At 48.8% G+C, this 19,694-nt stretch overlaps 1 protein-coding gene across 1 annotated transcript; it reads right to left on the bottom strand.

Moving 5' to 3' along the window:
* Window positions 1-6,665: 6,665 nt before the first annotated feature.
* On the bottom strand, window positions 6,666-19,171 carry LOC133339938 (histone-lysine N-methyltransferase PRDM9-like). The gene is made up of 6 exons (XM_061548049.1): window positions 19,162-19,171; window positions 18,551-18,682; window positions 17,596-17,861; window positions 16,092-16,159; window positions 14,149-14,408; window positions 6,666-10,907 (listed from the first exon to the last, which is right to left on the bottom strand). The coding sequence occupies exons 1-6, from the start codon at window positions 19,169-19,171 to the stop codon at window positions 10,297-10,299; spliced, it is 1,347 nt and encodes a 448-aa protein (XP_061404033.1). The 3' UTR covers window positions 6,666-10,296.
* Window positions 19,172-19,694: the final 523 nt, after the last annotated feature.

Consider the following 19,694-nt stretch of genomic DNA (forward strand, 5'->3'; position numbering starts at 1 on the left):
TCCGTGCGAGTCTACAGGGGGTCTCTGCGTGAGTCTACAGGGGGTCTCTGCGTGAGTCTACAGGGGGTCTCTGTGCGAGTCTACAGGGGTTTCTGTGTGAGTCTACAGGGGGTCTCTGCGTGAGTCTACAGGGTGTCTCTGAGTGAGTCTACAGGGGTCTCTGTGTGAGTCTACAGAGGGTCTCTGCGTGAATCTACAGAGGGTCTCTGCGTCAGTCTCCAGGGGTTGTCTGTGTGAGTCTACAGGGGTCTCTGCGTGAGTCTACAGGGGGTCTCTGTGTGAGTCTACAGGGGGTCTCTGTGTGAGTCTACAGGGGGTCTCTGCACGGTCTGCAAGCGCCCTTTTACGTTTGCCTCCACCTCTTCGTCCTCCGTGCATCGCCACCTCCTTCCTCTTCCTCCTCCCCGTCCACTCCTCGTCGGAGTCGCTCGACCGCCCGCACTCCGCTCCATTCCCCCTCACCCTGCGCTTGCCACGTGCGCGCATGAACTCGGGCTGGGCCGGGTTCATCCCTGCGCAAGAAGGCAGTCGGTCATTGTTATTTGTACGTATTGGCGGTACACCGGTGCAGCATAGCAACACACCGGGTCCTCGTAACACAGTCCTGACGATGTGATTATTATCAGAGCGTGTTTGTTTGCGTGATCACCACAAGTACGCGTGGTTAATGCAGTAACTTGATTCCTTGCAAAAGGAATAATCTATCTGGTGTTTGAACATCTTATCGCCTCCTGTTTTATTGCCAGAAAGGGTAAAACCGATTCTTATTTTTCATACTTTGATTCTGGCAAAAAGGTCCCATGATATAGCTGCTCACCCCGAGCTATAGATGCTCTTGACACTGCATTGTCTTTGTACCGGTCGCCTTTTGGTGTTGTTCTCTGGTCTGACACTGGTGAGACTAGGCCATGAAGAAGGCTGTCTCTGGGGTAGACCAATCAGTTTCAAAGACAATGATTAAATATTATCAAATACGTTAAACGCGTGATGTTGATTCTACATGTGGAGCGAAAACCCGGAGGACCAGGAGAAAAATCATCGCGACCACGGGGAGAGTGAACATGCAAACTCCAAATACACAGCAGGCGTCAGGGTCAGGATCGAACACACGACCTCCTGTAGACCAGGAAAGGGAATTCACATCTCACCGGGGAGAGACACACGCAGACTCCAGATATATGACAGGCTTCGTCAGCGTCGGCATCGAAACCACGACCTCCTGTAGACTAGGCGAGGTAGTTAACATCTCACCCGGGAGAGACACACGCAGACTCCAGATATATGACAGGCATCGTCAGGGTCTCCATCGAACCCACGACCTCCTGTAGACCATGAGAGGGAGTTAACATCTCGCCACCATGGCGGTCCATGCATGCCACGCTGCTACGACGTTTTGGTCTCATCATTATAATTACTAACACGGTAGAACGAACACCTCAGCCGTGGCAGACCATTGTTATAATTCAGTGGGCTCACATGACATTGACTTCTCCAAGACAGAGGTTCTCTGCAAGCCATCCGGCTACTATGAGAGATTCGTTTATGAGGCCATCCACATATACAAACACAGAGACAATTTCAACTGAGAAGATGGACTCTGGCTCAGCAATCATTGGAAGGACGTAATAAACCATTTCGGATCTTAACTGATTGTGTTCACGTTTTCTCCTCACGAAATGGAGTCTTTGCTCCGCTGCAAGTCTCCTTCTACCACTCTCCCATTGATATATTTCGTTGCTTCCTCTTCGTACCTTTCACGCGACGGTCAATGAGATGGTGTATAGCAGATTGTATAATAATAAATAGTATAACAGTGTAATGTCTAATATAATGTATAAGGTAATATATAGTATCGTAATTGTATAGTGAATATACAGCAGTGTGGTATACAGTAGGGTGTGTAGAATAATACATAGTCTAATATTACAATGCATAGTCTAAGGTAGTGTATAGTAACGCAGTGTATAATTCAATGTTGGGTTGGTCTATGGCAGTGTATAGTACGGGGTATATGCGTGTGATGTAAGAAAAAAGTTTAGCTGGAGGCATATTATTTTTTTTGCGACATAGAAGTGTAATGTATAACTTACTGTTAGTATCTCAGCTTATTGGAGAGTATATTGAGTATATTGATTACATTGATGTATTTTATATTTTAGTTTTTTATCGGTTCACTATATGATAGTCATTATATAGTGTAGCGTATACCCAGTTACTTAATGTTAATAGCTCAGCTTATTGGAGAGTATATTGAGCACATTGATTACACTGGTCAACAAAAAAAAAAGATTTCTGGCCTGGACTTTTGCAGCTGTTTTAGACTAGTTTCAGGGTGCCGATTCCAAATCTGATCTCAGATTTGCTCTATCACATCATTTTTAAATCCTTTATATTAAGTTCGCGTGCTTGCGTGCTTGCTTGCTTAGGACCGTGCAAATCTTTCGGTCGTTTTTTAACCCACTTCCCGTGATCCAATCGAGCTGACATTTTCCACACAGACTCGTTGTGCCAGACAATTATTGTTCGTGAAAAAAAATTCCCAAAATGTTACACTTTTTAGGCAAAAAAAAAATATTTTACATATATTCAGATAGAACTAATTCATGGCTTTGGCTGAACGTCAGAGTGTAAGAGCCAAGAGCGTAACCCCTCCACAGGCCGTGGCGGAGTAGCGCAGTTGGTAGCGCCCTCGCTTCCCATGCCAAAGGTCGCGGGATCGATCCCCGCGTCCTCCACAGGCGAATATATTTTTAAATCCTTTATATTAAGTTAGCTGCCACGCATATAAAGGATTTATAGTGAAAAACTTTGTTTTTACGGGTTATACTTATATGCTATCGGCATACTCCATTTTCATTGATTTTACCCGAAATTTACTCTGTCACTTATGATTGCAAGTTGTTGCGAGTCAGTGACTGCTTTAGTGTTAAAATATGGTGCTGTATTTTTAGGATAGTGTGTTTATGATATCATTTTATGTAGATATCCACATTTATTTAATATTTTTCTTCTGCAGTTTTCATTGAAAATGCAATATTTCATATCTCAAAAACCTGATGTGATAGACAAAAACTGATGCCAGATTTGGAGTCAGAACCCCAAAATTACCTTAAACCCCTTGGAATACCTTATGCCAGAAAAAGTGTGTTGACCAGTGTTATATTGATAACACTGCTAAATTCCTCTTGATATGTAAATGCCTTTGTCAAGGCGCCCTCCTCCTCTAACCCAGCTTAAATATACGCTGCCAAGCTTGGCGGTGTTCATTGGGACGCTGTCTTTCCGACAGCTCTGTTTCTTCACCTGAGGACGGCTGCTTGTGTTGTAGCCGAAACGTCGTGATAATTATTTTATTATGTTTTATTTTTATTAGTCATGTAGAAGGGAAATAATCAAAATAAAACAAAAAATACAATTATTATGTTTTATTCAATAATAAAAATATAAAAATAAAACATAAAATACAATTATTCTGTTTATTTTTTATTATTTTATTACTTCCCTTCTACGTGACTTTACCGAAAGAACCAAGAAGATTTCGATTTAAAGCTTTCGTGACTGCAGGGATTCATCTTCTTGGTTCTTTCGGTAAAGTCACGTAGAATAATAAAATAATAAAAATAAAACATAATAAAATAATTGTATTATGTTTTATTTTTATTATTTTATTATTTCCATTCTACGTGACTTTACCGAAAGAACCAAGAAGATGAACCAAGAAGATGAATTAGTTTAGTTGCGAAGAGGCTCGGCCTGCCGTACCCACCAAGGTTCAGCAGGACGGCGTGGTTCTGCTTGATGTTCCTGTAGCGCCGCTTCTCGCACTCGGCCAGATCGCTCCACTCGGCCTTGGTGAAGAAGCCTCTGATGTCTCGGAAGTCGCCCATCTCCTGCTGCTGCTGCTGCTGAGGCGCAGAGACACGGAGGGACGAGACGCGGACGACGGTCAGACGCAGTCACGGAGATGGAGTCACATGGAGACAGAGTCACAGGGATACGAGACTAAGATCCCCCGTGTGGCCTTAACAGACTGTCGGGTCAAGCGCTGTGAGCGAGCGGCGCCTATGAAGGCCGGAACGACACACGAGGGGGTGGGTGGCCAGCACCACGCCCGGCCGCCTTTGTCTCCCCAGTGGCGATGTTCACTACACACCGTTACACCAGGAACTCATTTGAGGCTGAGTCGACCTAGGGGAAGAGGCCCAGGACCGGTCAGAGACTCCAGTTCCATTCCCGCTCACGGCCACCACCAACAGCGGTGACGATCATCTGAACCGGTCGTGGACCTCATCCCCTAGGTCGACTCAGCCTCAAATGAGCACCCGGTGTAACGGTGTGTGAACATCGCCACTGGGGAGACAAAGGCGGCCGGGCGTGGTGCTGGCCACCCACCCCTCGTGTGCCACAGCGCCGGTAGCCTTAGTAGGTGCTGCTCGCTAACAGCCTGTTAGAGGCTACACGGGGGATCTTTGTCTTTGTGGTAAAGTGTGTGAACTCCCACCTCTACCATGACGTACTAGCTCCAGCTTTACCTCCACCTGAGGTAACCTCAGGTTACCTAAGATAGAGGTAACCTTTACCTCAGATGAGGTAACATTACCTCAGGTGAGGTAACTTTACCTTAGGTAGAGGTAAAGTTACCTCTATCCGAGGTAAAGTAACATTACCTCAGGTGAAGTAACTTTACCTCATGTGAGGTAACATTAACTCAGGTAAATGTAACATTTGAGGTAAACCGAACGTATTCACATCACTTCAGCTAATGCCCATATTGTAATATTCTCACGTAGTTAAATCATTAAACACAATTATCGCGTGATTATTACCTCAGGGTAAGGTAATCGGAATGCAATGGAAGGTGAGGTAACTTTACCTCAGGCGACGTAACTTTACCTCGCGGGAGGTAACATCGCCTCAGGTAAATGTAACATTACTTGAGGTAATCCGAACGTATTCACATCACTTCAGCTAATGCTCATATTTTTACGCTAATATCGTAATATCGTCACGTGGTTAAATCGTTAAACACAACGCTCGCGTGACGTCACCACCTCAGTGTCGAGCCGTCGACACTTCACGCGGCAGCCTCGAAGTGCACCCAGCCTGGCACAGGCGCCGTGGTGACGTCACCGTCACTCAGTGGCCAATGGCGGCGGTTGGTGGTGGTGGGGGGGGGGGTGGGGGGGAGGAGGGGAGTGGGGAGTGGGGGGGCGAGACGCGTGACGTCACCACGCAGTGACGTCATCAGTTTTAAGAGTTTAAATTTTTATTCTGGAAGAATCCGATGAGCTGTGAAGCTCTTTGTCCAGTAGGGGCACGTGGTCAGAACTCAATAACAACAAACACAACACAATAAACACCGTAGCAGTGCAGAGTATAGGAAAGGTAGGCACATGACCAAAACACATCTTTAGGGGCGTGTGAATTGAAGTCTGTAGGGGCGTGTGAATTGAAGTCTGTAGGGGCGTGTGAATTGAAGTCTGTAGGACAGTGTGATGTGTAATTTTGTTGGGTCATAGTTTTACCATCCTTGAGGTGCAGGGTTGACGACTGGGATTGGTGTTGTTAGGATTAGCAGTGAGAAGTTGTGACCAGGTGCTGCTGTGTGTAACGACTACAGATAACGCCAGGGGGGGGGGGAGTTTAAGAGCCGGGAGCCGACAGCTTGGGGCTCGCAGTGGCTACAGCGACTATTGGAACGGTCGATGCGGCCTCTGCGTTAAACAGCAGAAGACAACGGCACAGTCTGGTTCTCCTACAACGCCGCGTGTTAGTTTGAACAACGCCGATTGGATGATATAACGCCATGAATGATGTGTAGGGGAACACGCTGTTTGTGACGCGGATGCGGATTGGATGCAACGCGAGCGAGCGAACGGAACGAGGTCGCAACGCGAGTAGGAACAAGCGGTTCTCCGTGCGGCTGCCTCGGCGTAGCGGCATCACGCGAGGAGGCATTGGGATGCTGCTGGATGCTGCTTCTAGACGCTACCCACGCGCCTCAGTCGTAGTCCGGCCTCTGTCTTACCCATCATCTCGCGTGTTGTCGCGGACCACGCTTCACCCCCCATAGTTTATATTATTTCTCCACAACGCGGTGTTCTTCAGGAACGCAACAATGACCACCTCTTCTTGGTTCTTTCGGTAAAGTCACGTAGAATGGAAATAATAAAATAAATAAAATAAAACATGATAAAGAAAATGTTAATTTGTATTATTTTATTATTAAATAAAAATAATAATTATAAAACAATGACTTTATTGTTTAAATTTTATTATTTTATTATTTCCATAAAAATAAAACATAATAAAGTAAATGTTTATTTTTATTATTCTATTATTAAATAATAAAATAATAAAAATAAAACAATTACTTTCTTGTTTTATTTTTATTATTTTATTATTTCCATAAAAATAAAACATAATAAAGTAAATGTTTATTTTTATTATTCTATTATTAAATAATAAAATAATAAAAATAAAACAATTACTTTATTGCTTTATTTTTATTATTTTTATTATTTCCATAAAAATAAAACATAATAAAGTAAATGTTTATTTTTATAATTTTATTATTAAATAATAAAACAATAAAAATAAAACAATTACTTTATTGTTTTATTTTTATTATTTTATTATTTCCATTCTACGTGACTTTACCGAAAGAACCAAGAAGATGAATCCCTGCAGTCACGAAAGAAGCTTTAAATCGAAATGACCACCGCGTTACAGGAGAACAACAGATCGTGAACGCGCTTCGACGATTCGTGGCAACGGCAACACAAAGCGCCACGCGCAGTCTCTTGCGACCAGCGGTGTCTGTGATGAAGGTTTTTGTCGTCGTCGTTGCTGTTGCTGCTGCTGGGTTAGATGGCGTTGGATCACAATCCTGGCACATCGCCCGATGAACCCGGTCGCCGTTGTTTGTAATCACCGGCGAAACGTCACCGGTACTCCAATTGTAAATGCTGTTGTGGGTTCACTCTCCCCGACACACAAGCGCTGTGTGTGCTGAAGTTGGTAACCAATTGGCACGTTTCGTTTACGTGACAAACCCTGACTGAATGGCCGTGTCAGGCGATGGTGGTGGGTGGTGGGTTAACGACACAATGTTGATGTTTACGAGATCTCTAACCCAACAACAACAACAAAAACCAAACCTCTGTCACGGAAAAGTGTCACCACAGAGTAAGTCGCTCCGACCTCCTGGAGATACCGGTGTAACAGGCTAAAAATTAACCCGTAAAAACAAAGTTTTTCACTATAAATCCTTTATATGCGTGGCGGCTAGAGTCCTCTCGTCCTCTGGCTTGAGATGACTGCCACCTATGGGTCAGATGATTGCCGGCCACCATTAAGCAATTGGTAATTAAATAAAAAAAAAAATTCCTAAAAAGTGGAAAATTTTGGAAAAAAAATTTCACGAAAATAAATTGTCACGCACAACGAGTCTGTGTGAAAAATGTCAACTCGATTGGATCACGGGAAGTGGGTTAAAAACGACTGAAAGATTTGCACGGTCGTAAGCGCGCAAGCAAGCAAGCAAGTGAACTTAATATAAAGGATTTTTAAAAAAAACCCTGCCCCGATTAAACCCGGGTATAGTTTGGCCCAGGCCAGAGTATACCCGGGGGGATAAAGTGTCCTCGGCTAAACTAGACCCGGGGGTTTAAACTAGACTGGTCCAGACCATACCCCCCTCCAGGGCAGAATATGCCCCATGTGAAAGTTCAAAGGCAATTATCCACACAGAGAACAGCCGACAACGAACTTCAATCGACATCTAAAAAGCGTATAAATGGAAGTAAGAATCTCAATTTGATCAATTTAAGCATTTTTAGGGTTAGGGTTATTATTAAAGTTTTTCTGGTTGAAGCAATCAAAGTCTATGTAAAATTTCGATTTAAAGCTTTCGTGACTGCAGGGATTCATCTTATTGGTTCTTTCGGTAAAGTCACGTAGAAGGTAAATAATAAAATAATGAAAATAAAACGTAATGAAAAAATATAATAATATAATATTTTATATAATAATAATAAAATAATAGAATATATTACTATAATAAAGTAATATAAAATAATAATATAACCAAATAACATAAAATAATATTAGAATATAATTTATTATGTTTTATTTTTATTATTTTATTATTTCCCTTCTACGTGACTTTACCAAAAGAACCAAGAATATAGTAGATTTTAGTTTTACTTCACTTTACTTTTCCAGGTAAGGCCCCCACTGAGCTGTGTAGTAGCGACCTGGCTATCACAAATGACAGCAGCGCACCGAAGTGGCTTATCACGTGACATTTACAGCAGCCAAATACTCTGAACGCATGTTGAGATGTTAACTACCTCTCCTGGTATACAGGAGATCGTTGGTTCGATTCCGACCCTGACGCCTGCTGTATATTTTGAGTTTGCGCGTCTCTCTCTCCCCGTGGTCGTGTGGATTTTTCTCCAGGTCCTCCGGTTTTCCCTCGACATTTAGAATCGAGATCACGCAGTCAGAGTATTTGGCCGCTATAAATGTCCACACAATGATAAGCCACTTCGTTGAGCTTTCATTCGTGATGGCCAGGTGGTCACGTCTGATAAAAGAGCTACTACGTATCCAGTTGGACTTTATTTGGTAAAATCCCAAAAAAAATTTTGTTAGTTTAAGTATGTACATATATAATTGTAAACAGAATCACAAACTAACGCTCAACTTTCTTAAACGTGTAAGAGTCAACGCGCGCCACCACCGTGCGACATCACGCGAGCAACCGGGACGACGCAGAGAATCTCTCAACCCTTTCCCGCGTCCGAGACGTCTGCAGAGTTCCAGGGTCGGTGGGTGTCACCGTTCACGGGGTGGGTGTCACCGTTCACGGGGTGGGTGTCACCGTTCACGGGGTGGGTGTCACCGTTCACCGCAGAATCCCGCGAATCGAGCGCGCGGCTCGCCCTCGTTAATTCTATTTAGAGAGGCGCAGCAGTGGCAGCAGCAGCACTGCTGTTGTTGTTGTTATAAAGACGTCGTTGCTCACCGCAGAGAAGCGTAGCGACACGACCGCCGCCACTCTGCGCTAGCCGGCGCCAAAACTGTGCCACACTCCCTGCCCCGCGTGGCCCTGTGGGAGCCTCGGTACCGATAAAGTTACTTTAGTTTTTACTGCGTTTTGTTGTTCCGACGACGACGTTCACGCACGGCACGCGGCGTCGTCGCAACTGCAAAGGGTTAAGTTCACGCTGGGAACATTTTCAACGGGGGAGGCAGCAACAACACGCAGGGTGATCCAAGGGCAGATGCCCCACTCATACCTACACCCCCCTCCCAACGCCCCCTCGGAATATTTTTTCAGACCGCAGGAATCCGATGAGCTATGAAGCTCTTCTTCGCAGATCTCCAGCCGTTCCACAGATGTCCTCTCCTAGCACCCCCCCCCACCTCCTCCCCGTAGCTTTCCTCTCAGCAGCAAAGTGAATATCGCGCAAGCGATGGCTCGGGGCTACGGTACTGAGTCAGAGGTCGCAAACGGGTTTTGATTCCTTACCCAGACCCGGCCGCACCAGCGTCGTAAACAGGTACCCGTACCCGGTATCGGGTACCTGATTGCGACCTCTGGGGTGAAGCCATGTTGCAGGCGCGGGTGGGTTGATTCTAGGAACTTGAATTGTGAGAAGAGACAAGACGTTGGGAAATGAGTGACAGTTACTCACCAGTGACTCACGGTCTACACGTACCCGGCCGCACCAGGGTCGCAAACGGCTACCCGTACCCGGCCGGGTATCGGGTAGGGTACGGGTATCGGGTACCCGGTTGCGACCTCTGGACTGAGTGTTCGGAGATTTGTGAGCGGATGCCACCTTCGTCATCGGCCACGGTTCAGTCTACCGCTGGATGGGTACGTACTGTACGTACTGTACGTACGTCTCACGGGGCAGGGCTACGAGACGGCACGCGGTGCGCATGGAGACCGGCGGGAGACGTGCAGACTGGGGTGTCTGTAGGTGGATCACCCTGCGGTGCCCCCCTCTAGGGTAACAACAGTACAGCTCTGCACGGGGGACTCTGCACACTCACACACACAGGGACCCCCAGGTGATGGGGGTGGGGGGGGGACGTGCAGTGGTTGGGACCTAGAACTCCGCACTTGCAATCTAGGGGTGGCCGGGTCGGTTTAATCTCCCACCCCCCACAGAGTGTGAGGCAGGTGTAGGAGGGTTCGTAGGTTTCCGTGTTCACATTCAAAATCAGTTTCAAGAGTGGCACAGCCTCGGCTAATCACGTGGCCTGTTGTTTAAAACTAATTCACAGCTCGGCGCTGTGCGCTTTTTGCTCAGGATGGCTGACTTTTCTGTTTTCACGGGAATGAGAAAATGCATTCTGGCCGGTGTGTGTTCTCTGGTGGCTGTGAAGAGTTGATATCCATGCAAACGCCTTCTCACACACGGTGCACTTGAACGGCTTCTCTCCCGTGTGTGTTCTCTGGTGGCTGTGAAGATGTGGTAGCTGTGCAAACGCCTTCTCACACACGGTGCACTTGAACGGCTTCTCTCCCGTGTGGGTTCTCTGGTGGCTGTGAAGATGTGATAGCCATGCAAACACCTTCTCACACACGGTGCACTTGAACGGCTTGTCTCCCGTGTGTGTTCTCTGGTGCCTGTGAAGATTTGGTAGCTGTGCAAACGCCTTCTCACACACGGTGCACTTGAACGGCTTCTCTCCCGTGTGTGTTCTCTGGTGCATCTTCAAGCTACACTTGTAGTCTGTGCTGAATGGACATTGGTCACACTGATGACTTTTGTTACTGGGCTTAGTGGGGTGTCTGCTCTGCACGTGATACTGTAGACTCGAGCGGCAGATGAACTGACGGTTGCAGACAGGACACGGCAGCCTTGTCACCTCCACACCCACTCCACCTGCGTCATCCCAGAGGCACAAGACACACGCGCACACACCAACACCGATACATGAACACTCTTGCACACGTGTGTGTGTACATACAAAGGTAAAGGTCCCCAACAGCCATATCAGACTGTTGGGCAAGTGCTGTTTGCGAGTACCTATGAAGGCCGGCATGGCACACGAGGGAGTAGGTGGCCAACACCAGGCCCGGCCGCCTTTGTCTCTCCAGTGGCGATGTTTCCACGTTTAAGCTAGGTACTCATTTGAGGCTGTCAGCCTAGGGGAGGCCTAAATATTCACCACTGACGTTGGCCGTGAGTGGGAATCGAACTCAGGTGGCCGGGTTCGTAGTGCAGTGGGCTCCATTATATATACACACAAAGACGAAGAACCCCCATATAGCCTGTATATACTTTTGGGACAAGTGCTGTTATCGGGCACCTACAGTGAGGGAAAAAAGTATTTGATCCCCTGCTGATTTTAAAAAATGCAAATCAATTTATAACATTTTTGACATGCGTTTTTCTGGATTTTTTGTTGTTGTTATTCTGTCTCTCACGGTTCAAATAAACCTACCATTAAAATTATAGACTGATCATTTCTTTGCCAGTGGGCAAACGTACAAAATCAGCAGGGGATCAAATCCTTTTTTCCCTCACTGTATGAAAGCCAGCATGGCACATGAGTGGGAGGGTGGCCAGCACCACACATGGCCGCCTTTGTCTCCCCAGTGGCGATGTTTACTACTACACACCACACCAGTTACTCATTTGCACCTTATCAGTGTGGGTGGTGCCTATCATCTCTGGTGAGTGGTGGCTATCATTTCTGGTGAGTGGTGGCTATCATCTGTTGTTAGTGGTGGCTATCATCTCTGGTGAGTGGTGGCTATCATCTCTGGTGAGTGGTGGCTATCATCTCTGGTGAGTGGTGGCTATCATCTCTGGTGAGTGGTGGCTATCATCTCTGGTGAGTGGATGCTATCATCTATGGGGAGTGGTGGCTATTATCTTTGGTGAGCAGTGGCTATCATCTCTGTTGAGTGGTGGCTATCATCTCTGGTGAGTGGTGGCTATCATCTCTGGTGAGTGGTGGCTATCATCTCTGGTGAGTGGATGCTATCATCTATGGGGAGCGGTGGCTATTATCTTTGGTGAGCAGTGGCTATCATCTCTGTTGAGTGGTGGCTATCATCTCTGGTGAGTGGTGGCTATCATCTCTGGTGAGTGGTGGCTATCATCTCTGGTGAGTGGTGGCTATCGTCTCTGGTGAGTGGTGGCTATCATCTCTGGTGAGTGGTGGCTATCATCTCTAGTGAGTGGTGGCTATCATCTCTAGTGAGTGGTGGCTATCATCTCTGGTGAATGGATGCTATCATCTATGGGGAGTGGTGGCTATTATCTTTGGTGAGCAGTGGCTATCATCTCTGTTGAGTGGTGGCTATCATCTCTAGTGAGTGGTGGCTATCGTCTCTGGTGAGTGGTGGCTATCATCTCTGGTGAGTGGTGGCTATCATCTCTGGTGAGTGGTGGCTATCATCTCTGGTGAGTGGTGGCTATCATCTCTGGTGAGTGGTGGCTATCATCTCTGGTGAGTGGTGGCTATCATCTCTGGTGAGTGGTGGCTATCATCTCTGGTGAGTGGTGGCTATCATCTCTGGTGAGTGGTGGCTATCATCTCTGGTGAGTGGTGGCTATCATCTCTGGTGAGTGGTGGCTATCATCTCTGGTGAGTAGAGGCTATCATCGCTGGTGAGTGGTGGCTATCATCTCTGGTGAGTGGTGGCTATCATCTCTGGTGAGTGGTGGCTATCATCTCTGGTGAGTGGTGGCTATCATCTCTGGTGAGTGGTGGCTATCATCTATGGGGAGTGGTGGCTATTATCTTTGGTGAGCAGTGGCTATCATCTCTGTTGAGTGGTGGCTATCATCTCTGGTGAGTGGTGGCTATCGTCTCTGGTGAGTGGTGGCTATCATCTCTGGTGAGTGGATGCTATCATCTATGGGGAGTGGTGGCTATTATCTTTGGTGAGCAGTGGCTATCATCTCTGTTGAGTGGTGGCTATCATCTCTGGTGAGTGGTGGCTATCACCTCTGGTGAGTGGATGCTATCATCTATGGGGAGTGGTGGCTATTATCTTTGGTGAGCAGTGGCTATCATCTCTGTTGAGTGGTGGCTATCGTCTCTGGTGATCGGTGGTTATCATCTCTGGTGAGTGGTGGCTATCATCTCTAGTGAGTGGTGCCTATCATCTCTGGTGAGTGGTGGCTATCATCTCTGGTGAGTGGTGGCTATAGTCTGGTGAGCAGTGGCTATCATCTCTGGTGAGTGGTGGCTATCATCTCTGGTGAGTGGTGGCTATCATCTCTGGTGAGTGGTGGCTATCATCCCTGGTGAGTGGTGGCTATCATCTCTGGTGAGTGGTGGCTATCATCTCTGGTGAGCGGTGGCTATCATCTCTGGTGAGTGGTGGCTATCATCACTGGTGAGTGGTGGCTATCATCTCTGGTGAGTGGTGGCTATCATCTCTGGTGAGTGGTGGCTATCATCTCTGGTGAGTGGTGGCTATCATCTCTGGTGAGTGGTGGCTATCATATCTGGTGAGTGGTGGCTGTCATCTCTGGTGAGTGGTGGCAATCATCTCTGGTGAGTGGTGGCTATCATCTCTGGTGTGTGGTGGCTATCATCTCTGGTGAGTGGTGGCTATAATCTCTGGTGAGTGGTGGCTATCGTCTCTGGTGAGTGGTGGCTATAATCTCTGGTGAGTGGTGGCTATCGTCTCTGGTGAGTGGTGGCTATCATCTCTGGTGAGTGGTGGCTATCATCTCTGGTGAGTGGTGGCTATCGTCTCTGGTTAGTGGTGGCTATAGTCTCTGGTGAGTGGTGGCTATCGTCTCTGGTGAGTGGTGGCTATAATCTCTGGTGAGTGGTGGCTATCATCTCTGGTGAGTGGTGGCTATCATCTCTGGTGAGTGGTGGCTATCATCTCTGGTGAGTGGTGGCAATCATCTCTGGTGAGTGGTGGCTATAATCTCTGGTGTGTGGTGGCTATCATCTCTGGTGAGTGGTGGCTATAATCTGTGGTGAGTGGTGGCTATCGTCTCTGGTGAGTGGTGGCTATCATCTCTGGTGAGTGGTGGCTATAATCTCTGGTGAGTGGTGGCAATCATCTCTGGTGAGTGGTGGCTATCATCTCTGGTGAGTGGTGGCTATAGTCTGGTGAGCAGTGGCGAGTCTCTGGTGAGCGGTGCTCACAGTGTTCCTCGCTTGGTGGAGGCTGCACGGGCTGCAGGTCTCTGGCGGTGGCCCTGGGAGCCATCTCGTTGCTGCTGCTGCGGCGTAGCGAGGGCCCGGCCTCGCAGGCGATGCCCAGCTCCTGGGCGAACTCCTCGCCGTACCAGACCAGCAGCTCAGAGCCGGGCCCCACGGCACGGAACGTGCGGTAGTAAATCTGCCCCCGGTGCTGGAAGGCCACCAGGTTCTGCTCCTGCTCATTCCTCGCGCAGTTGACGAACCTGCGCGGGCAGACGCGGCGGCGGGGTGGGCGCCGTTAGCGAGCGCCTATTAAGGGCCGGCACTGGGCGCTACGTGGGGGTGGTGTGGCTGGAACCACGCTCCGTACCGGGTGCTCATTTGATGCCGAGTCGACCAAGGGGAGGCCCAGGGTTGGTCTCTGTGTGTAGTGGTTCTGGTCTCTTTAGTGGTTCTGGTCTCTGTGTGTGGTGGTTCTGGTCTCTGTGTGTAGTGGTTCTGGTCTCTGTGTGTGGTGGTTCTGGTCTCTGTGTGTGGTGGTTCTGGTCTCTGTGTGTGGTGGTTCTGGTCTCTGTGTGTGGTGGTTCTGGTCTCTGGGGTGTGGTGGTTCTGGTCTCTGTGTGTGGTGGTTCTGGTCTCTGAGTGTAGTGGTTCTGGTCTCTGTGTGTGGTGGTTCTGGTCTCTGTGTGTGGTGGTTCTGGTCTCTGTGTGTGGTGGTTCTGGTCTCTGTGTGTGGTGGTTCTGGTCTCTGTGTGTGGTGGTTCTGGTCTCTGAGTGTAGTGGTTCTGGTCTCTGTGTGTAGTGGTTCTGGTCTCTGTGTGTGGTGGTTCTGGTCTCTGTGTGTAGTGGTTCTGGTTTCTGTGTGTAGTGGTTCTGGTCTCTGTGTGTGGTGGTTCTGATCTCTGTGTGTAGTGGTTCTGGTCTCTGTGTGTGGTGGTTCTGGTCTCTGTGTGTGGTGGTTCTGGTCTCTGTGTGCAGTGGTTCTGGTTTCTGTGTGTAGTGGTTCTGGTCTCTGTGTGTGGTGGTTCTGGTCTCTGTGTGTGGTGGTTCTGGTCTCTGTGTGTAGTGGTTCTGGTCTCTGTGTGTGGTGGTTCTGGTCTCTGTGTGTAGTGGTTCTGGTTTCTGTGTGTAGTGGTTCTGGTCTCTGTGTGTGGTGGTTCTGGTCTCTGTGTGTGGTGGTTCTGGTATCTGTGTGCAATGGTTCTGGTTTCTGTGTGTAGTGGTTCTGGTCTCTGTGTGTGGTGGTTCTGGTCTCTGTGTGTGGTGGTTCTGGTCTCTGTGTGTAGTGGTTCTGGTCTCTGTGTGTGGTGGTTCTGGTCTCTGTGTGTAGTGGTTCTGGTTTCTGTGTGTAGTGGTTCTGGTCTCTGTGTGTGGTGGTTCTGGTCTCTGTGTGTGGTGGTTCTGGTCTCTGTGTGTGGTGGTTCTGGTCTCTGTGTGCAGTGGTTTCTGGTTTCTGTGTGTAGTGGTTCTGGTCTCTGTGTGTGGTGGTTCTGGTCTCTGTGTGTGGTGGTTCTGGTCTCTGTGTGTAGTGGTTCTGGTCTCTGTGTGTGGTGGTTCTGGTCTCTGTGTGTGGTGGTTCTGGTCTCTGTGTGTAGTGGTTCTGGTTTCTGTGTGTAGTGGTTCTGGTCTCTGTGTGTGGTGGTTCTGGTCTCTGTGTGTGGTGGTTCTGGTCTCTGTGTGCAGTGGTTTCTGGTTTCTGTGTGTAGTGGTTCTGGTCTCTGTGTGTGGTGGTTCTGGTCTCTGTGTGTGGTGGTTCTGGTCTCTGTGTGTAGTGGTTCTGGTCTCTGTGTGTGGTGGTTCTGGTCTCTGTGTGTGGTGGTTCTGGTCTCTGTGTGTAGTGGTTCTGGTTTCTGTGTGTAGTGGTTCTGGTCTCTGTGTGTGGTGGTTCTGGTCTCTGTGTGTGGTGGTTCTGATCTCTGTGTTGTGGTCCTTAAGACAAAAATCACCTCATCCAGTTTGACTTAGATTCATCCTGAGCATCAACATATTCACGATCCTTTTTGTTTTTGTAAATCTGAAAGACACACGCACACGAGCAGATCCACGGATAATTAACGTGAATTGGACTGTAAGTTGAACTTCTTTCGTACCGTACTTAGCCAACCATGCTGATCGGAGGTGCGGGAGAAGGACAACAAACTAAACACCAAAATCAGTTCTATAGAAATGCGTTTTCAACCTACAAGATTTAAAAGTGCATAGCTCTCAGTGGCTTCCTAACATTGGAAGGAAGAACCTTCCAGACGGCCGCAGAAGTGCATCTGTAAGCGCCACGCCATGCGGTGACCACCGTCTTTGCTGTGTGTTACAAGTTGAAATTAGAATTACGTTAATTTTTGGGTCTCTCTGTGATTCTGGGGTCTCTCTGAAATTCTTTGGGTGAGTCTCTAGGTCTCTGTACGAGTCTATGGGTTTCTATGCGAGTCTCTGGGTCTCTGTGCAAGTCTCTATGGTCTTTGTGTGAGTCTGTGGGTCTCTCGGTGCGATTCTCTGGGTCTCTGTGCGAGTCTGTGGGTGACTGTGTGGGGCTCTGGGTCTCTGTGTGAGTCTGTGGGTGACTGTGTGAAGCTATGGGTCTCTGTGCGAGTCTATGGGTCTCTGTGTGAATCTATGGGTCTCTGTGCGAGTCTATGGGTCTCTGTGCGAGTCTATGGGTTTCTGTGCGAGTCTATGGGTCTATGTGCGAGTCTATGTGTCTCTGTGTGAGTCTATGGGTATCTGTGAGCATGAACAGAGTTTGCGTGATGATGGTTTATGCTTCTTGACGAGATCAGCGGCGAGGTATCATGGTTTATTTGTGTGTAAGGAGTGCGTGAGGCAGAACCACTTGTCTGTGGTTCCTCCTCGCGCATTGAAGTTGTTCTGTCCTTGCGAGCGAGCGGCTACTGTGGGTTACAAGTTTAACTCGTAATTACGTTAATTTTTTGGGTCTCTCTGTGAGTCTGTGGGTCCCTCTGTGAGTCACTGAGTCTCTGTGCAAGTCTCTAAGGCTCTGTGCGAGTCTCTGGGTCTCTGTGTGAGACTGTGGGTCTCTGTGCGATTCTCTGGGTCTCTGTGCGAGTCTCTGTGCAAGTCTCTGGGTCTCTCTGTGAGTCTGTGGGTCTCTGTGCGATTCTCTGAGCCTATGTGTGAGTATCTGGGTCTCTCTGTGCGAGTCTCTGGGTCTCTGTGTGAGTCTGTGTGTCCCACTGTGAGTCTCTGGGTCTCTGTTCAAGTCTCTAGGTCTCTGTGCAAGTCTGTGGGTCTCTCTATGCGAGCCTCTGGGTCTCTGTGCAAAGTCTCTGGGTCTCTCTGTGCCAGTTTCTGGGTGACTGTGTGAGTCTGTGGGGGACTGTGTGAGGCTATGGGTTTCTCTGTATCTCCTTCACGAGCCTCCTCTCCACACACACGATGATGATGTAGGAATAGGAGGAGGCTGCAGCAGTGGCAGTGGCAGCAGCAGCAGCTCACCAGCCAGCAGTACTCGCTCATGGGGTTCTCCTCAGACACCTCTCCCTGGTAGGGCCCAAACATCACCCCCTTGGGCAGCTTCTTCCTGTTGCTCCACACCCCGAGGCCGGCGCCGGCGATGGAGGAGGCGCCGACGGTGAGGCCCTGGGGCAGGCTGAGCCGGGCCCTGTTGGCCACTCCCGGGGCCACGGCCGCGTCCGCGATGAACTCTGGCGGGCCGTGCACGGAGCACTCCCCCAGGTAGAAATCCCTGCACAGCTCGCAGACTGAGAGCCACAGCAGCAGCAGCGGGAGGAGGGTGAACCGCAGTAGCAACAGCAGCAGCAGCAGTGGCACTGTGAGAGGGTGAGAGGGTGAGGAGCGCTCCAGACAGATGCCTCCCTCCCTCCCTCTCTGCATGGGGAACTTCTTTAGCTCGCTCATCGGAGATGTAAACCCTGTCACCTTCCCTGCATCCCTCCCTGCATCCCTGAGTGAGGGAGCAAAAGAGAGAGAGGTAAGTGAGAGTGTGAGAAAGGGAGCGTGTGAGAGGGAGGGAAAGGGGGCAAGAGTGAGAGGGAGCAAGTGGAATATATCGAGTGAGAGTGCGGGAGCAATACAGAGAGATGGGTGAGAGTGTGACAAACTGATGGGTGAGAGTGTGACATTCTAGATTTGAAGCTTTCGTGACTGCAAGGATTCATACTCTTAGTTCTTTCGGTAAAGTCACGTAGGTAAAAAATGAAATTAATAAAATAAATAATAAAATAATGCACCAAATCTGGCTGTGACGGTCCCACCTGATGATGGAGACTTGTGTTGCCTCCGAATCGTCGTGATTTTTATTTTATTTTATATAAATTTTTATTTCATTTTTTACTTACGTGACTTTACCGAAAGAACTAAGAGTATGACAGTGTGACAAACTGACATTGTGAGAAAGTGAGAGAGAGGTAGGGGGAGCACGGGGTCTCACAGAAGAAGTCGTCGTCCTGGGGCTCCTCCACCTCTGTGTAGACTTTCCTCTCGCGCGGGCGCAGGCCGTAGCGAGAGCGAGCGCTGCGCGACACCGCCACAGCCTGGGCGGAGGCCGGCGGCACGGAGGAGCCTGCAGGCAAACACGGCGAGATGTTGACTACCTCTCCTGGTATACGGGAGGTCGCAGATTCCATCCCGACCCTGACGAAGCCTGCTGTATATTTGGAGTCTGCGTGTCTCTCTCTCCTCTGTGGCGAGATGTTAACTCCCTCGCCTGGAATACAGGAGGTCGTGGGTGCAATCCCGACCCTGACGACCCACGCTGTATATTTGGAGTTTGCATGTTGTACCTCCCCGTGGTTGCGTGGATTTTTCTCCGGGTCCTCCGGTTTTTCCCCTCGACATTTAGAATCAACGTCACGTGTTGAGAGTATTTGGCTGCTGTAAATGTCCACGTAATGATGATGATGACAAGTCACTTCGTTGAGCTCTCATTTGTGATAGCCAGGTCGCTTCTGAAAAACATCTACACAGCTCAGTGCGGCTTACCCTGGTAAAAGAAACATCGCTTAGTTTATAGGCTGCATCAGTACCAGCAGCAGCACTGACAGGAGCACATGTAGCAGTAGCATCAACAGCAGTGGCGACTTCCATCAGCAGCCACAGAAGAGTGCGGAGTTCCGGTGAGGATAGAGGGGAGTGTGGAGTTCTGGTGAGAATAGAGGGGAGTGTGGAGTTCTGGTGGGAATAGCAGGGAGTGTGACGTTCCAGTGAGAATAGAGGGGAGTGTGGAGTTCTGGTGAGAATAGAGGGGAGTGTGGAGTTCCGGTGAGAATAGAGGAGAGTGTGGAGTTCCGGTGAGAATAGATGGGAGTGTGGAGTTCCGGTGGGAATAGAGGGGAGTGTGGAGTTCTGGTGTGAATAGAAATCACCGCTGCAGGCTACGCACCTCCACGTATCCTCTGGAGCGCCACCCTCAGGGCCTCCTTGCAGGCGGTGGCTCTGCGCTCCAGCCTGAACATCGCCATCCTGGCCTTGTGCACCTCCCTCAGCTCAAATCCCCTGAACTCCTCCTCCTGCTGCTGCTCCTCCTCCACGCCCTGCAAGATGCTCCACACGTACTCCAGGGCTTTCGCTTTAGT

The sequence above is a fragment of the Lethenteron reissneri genome, unplaced genomic scaffold, assembly GCF_015708825.2.
Source record: "Lethenteron reissneri isolate LAM-NWPU_2019-01 unplaced genomic scaffold, ASM1570882v1 scaffold_573, whole genome shotgun sequence".
Taxonomy (NCBI): domain Eukaryota; kingdom Metazoa; phylum Chordata; class Hyperoartia; order Petromyzontiformes; family Petromyzontidae; genus Lethenteron; species Lethenteron reissneri.